This window comes from Benincasa hispida, chromosome 12, assembly GCF_009727055.1.
Source record: "Benincasa hispida cultivar B227 chromosome 12, ASM972705v1, whole genome shotgun sequence".
Lineage (NCBI taxonomy): Eukaryota > Viridiplantae > Streptophyta > Magnoliopsida > Cucurbitales > Cucurbitaceae > Benincasa > Benincasa hispida.
The window spans coordinates 71,164,495-71,167,997 of NC_052360.1; the positions used below are offsets into that span (position 1 = coordinate 71,164,495).

Below are 3,503 nucleotides of genomic sequence, written 5' to 3' on the forward strand. Positions count from 1 at the left end.
TGCAATCTGTGCTCCTCATATTTTCAAAACTCATAAAGAAACCTAGGAAATATTGTTCCTATTGTGAACAAGGCCCAGAGTCGTAGTCCTAATGACTCAAAACAAAGAAACAACCATCACCAGCAAAATTTTCGAACTCAGTTTAATCAGCAACGAGGAGGGGGAAATGGTAATGTTAACTCTGGTCGAGGACGAGGCCGTGGACGTGGAAACAAACCTACATGCCAAGTCTATGGTAAATATGGACATTCAACATTCATCTGCTACAACAGATTCAACAAAGAATTTGTTGGAAACTTTGGGCAAAACAAAGGAGGACAGATCTCAAACAATGGAGGTAATAATGGATCGAATCCTTCTGCTTTTGTTGCAGCTCAAAACTCCAACCCCTTTGTTAGACCTGAAACCGTTATGGATCCAAATTGGTACGTGGACAGCGAAGCTACAAATCACGTAACCACCGATTATACAAATCTGTCTAATCCAGGTGAATATTCAGGTAATGAAAATGTTATTGTTGGAAATGGAAACAAAGTACGAATCTTGTACATTGGTAATACCTCTCTGTCTGATGGAAACAACACCTTACTGCTTGAAAATGTATTGTGTGTACCTGACATTACAAAAAAATTGGTAAGTGTATCAAAATTAGCTCAAGATAATAACATTTACTTCGAGTTTCATGATGCTCATTGCTTTGTTAAAGACAAGAGTACGGGTCGAACTCTTTGGAAATGAAATCTTAAGGATGGGTTGTATCACTTGGATCGAGTAGCTATCAAGACGAATGGGGAGTTGAAGCACAGTTGCCCTATACACCAACAGCTTATGGATATAAATAACAACATCTCTGCATTGGTATTATCTGAAAAAACAGCAAATGTCAATGTAGCAGTATCAAAAACCCTCTGGCATAGACGTTTAGGACATTCTTCACTCAAAATTTTGAACTCTATTATTAGAAAATGTAATCTGCGTATCAAACGTAATGAAGAATTTCTGTTTTGTGACTCATGTGCAATGGGCAAAGCTCATAATTTACCTTTCCCTACATCTGAAAGCCACGCAACAGAACCCTTCGAATTGATCCATTCTGATTTATGCGGACCAGCCCCGGTTGTATCTTCAGAAGGTCACCGCTATTAGATTTTGTTTATTGACGATTCTAGCAGATATACTTAGATATATCCCTTAAAACAAAAGAGTGTTGCCATTGAAGCCTTTCAACATTTCCTTACCTATACTCAGACTCAATTTAATAAAACAATCAAAATGCTTCAAACTGATAACGGAGGAGAGTATGTCAAGATCCATTGCCTCTACAATTCAATGGGTATTATGTCCAGATTATCATGCCCCTACACCTCTGCTCAAAACAGTCGAGCTGAATGAAAACACCGACATGTAGTGGAAACCGGCCTCACATTATTAGCCCAAGCTAGATTGTCGTTGAGCTTCTGGTGGGATGCTTTCCTCACAGCCACAATGCTCATAAATAGGTTGCCCACAACAGTACTAAAAGGTAAAACCCCTATCTTTGTTCTCTTCAACAAGGAACTAAAATTTTCAGAGCTAAAAGCCTTCGAATGCACGTGTTTTCCATATCTATGCCCCTTCCAGCCCAACAAATTCAACTTCCACTCAGAAAAATGTGTATATCTGGGTCCTAGCCCATTACATAAAGGGTTCAAGTGCCTAACCAAAGTTGGTCGAGTTATCATCTCTCGACATGTCTCCTTCAATGAGAATGAGTTTCCTTTCATTCAACTTTCTCAAGATAGTCCTAAACACCAGCAAATGCCCACACCCGACCCGAACCTACCTATACTTCCACCTTAGATCACCTCAAATAATCAACTCATTGTACACAAGACCACATTATACCCGACCGACCCAATCCCAACACTTCTGAATCCGAGCATCCCGATCGTTTACCTCACTCCTATCACTTACCTATCTCATCCCCACCTGATTGTTTACCTCAATCCTATCGCTTATCTAACTCATCCCCACCCGATCGTTTACCTCAATCCCATCACTTTCCTAACTCATCCCCACCGATCATTTACCTCAATCCCATCGTTTACCTACACCCAATCGCTTACCTCTTTCCTATCGTTTACCTACCTCATCCTCATCCGATTGTTTACCTCACTTCTATCGATTACCTATCTCATCCCAAACCGATCGTTTACCTTAATCTCATCACTTACCTACCTCATCCCCACCCAATCGTTTACCTCACTCCTATCGTTTACCTACCTCATCTCCATCCGATCATATACCTCACTCTCATCATTTACCTATTTGGTTTCCACTCACCCCATACTCAATAAATTCTCTCAGTCCTATAAATTCAAATGAAAGCTCTTCCCCTTCCTTGCCGTCACTCTCATGTTTGTTATAAAATGAGTGGCATATAATTTTTCTTTGGTTAGTTAACCTATTAGGTCGGCCATAATTTCTAAGTAAACAATCTATTTTTAACTTTACAAGAAATCTATAAAAGAGTTTCTCATCATCTCAAATATTCATCCACTCGTAAAAGGAGCACTTAAAAGACGCTAAATCCAAAGAGATTATAAAGCGTCATCAAAGACAAGAAAAAAGTGACATAAAAAGAAAATGGCCAAGAAGATGATTGCAGTGTTTTTTATGTGCATTGTGGTGATGGCTGCTTTGCAATTTGCCACTGCCAATGAAGAGGTGGACAAATATGAGGCTAAATTTGATGCCAAATACAAGTCTTGCTATGAAACTTGTGAGAAGGAATGTCTTGAAAATGGCAGTGGTCAAACCTTTTGTGAAGTTAAATGTGATGAAGATTGTGATGAAAAAGAAAAAGCTGGTACAACTTTCTGATCTCTATCTTTCTTCTAACATCCACAATGTCAAATTATTTAAGGCAAATTACAAAATCTATTCTTGAAATATGGTGTTTTTTGCGAATTTAAACACTTACATATTTTTGAAAATCTTGTTTCTAATAGAGTATAATTTTATTTTCTCATATTAATTTAAATTGTTGTGTATTTATGTTTACAGATAAGCTACACATCGAATTACATTGAATAATGAGAAACTAAAGGAAAGAAGAAGCTCTTGAGGAGGATCAAGTAGTAATATGTATTACTTTATTAAAATCAAGCTTGTGAAAGGGAGTTTGATAAGCCTCCTTTCAATATAAATTTTATTATATGATTTGAAAATTTCAGTTCATGAAGTTCCTCTATTGGTGTCATTCGTGAATTTTTTAAAGTAATGTAATTTTAGAAAAAAAAACATACACAAAAATAGGGTCATTTTTCCCAACTATTTCTAACAATAATTCTAAAAATAGGGTGTGTAAATAATCTACATAGCATCATACGAAAAAAGAAAAAAATATTTAATCCATAAATAAAAAAGTAATTACACACCGAATAAAAAAAAAGAAAAATTAGAAATTATTTTAAATGATAAAATTGCTGACCTAGACTACTATCGTGAACTATTATACTTTA

At 36.5% G+C, this 3,503-nt stretch overlaps 1 protein-coding gene across 1 annotated transcript; it reads left to right on the forward strand.

Annotated features, from left to right (window-relative positions):
* Positions 1 to 2,594: 2,594 nt before the first annotated feature.
* LOC120092488 (major pollen allergen Ole e 6-like) lies at positions 2,595 to 3,277 on the forward strand. The gene is made up of 2 exons (XM_039050584.1): positions 2,595 to 2,848; positions 3,046 to 3,277. Exons 1-2 carry the CDS (start codon positions 2,626 to 2,628, stop codon positions 3,069 to 3,071), a joined length of 249 nt encoding a protein of 82 aa, XP_038906512.1. The 5' UTR covers positions 2,595 to 2,625; the 3' UTR covers positions 3,072 to 3,277.
* The last annotated feature ends 226 nt before the right edge of the window (positions 3,278 to 3,503 follow it).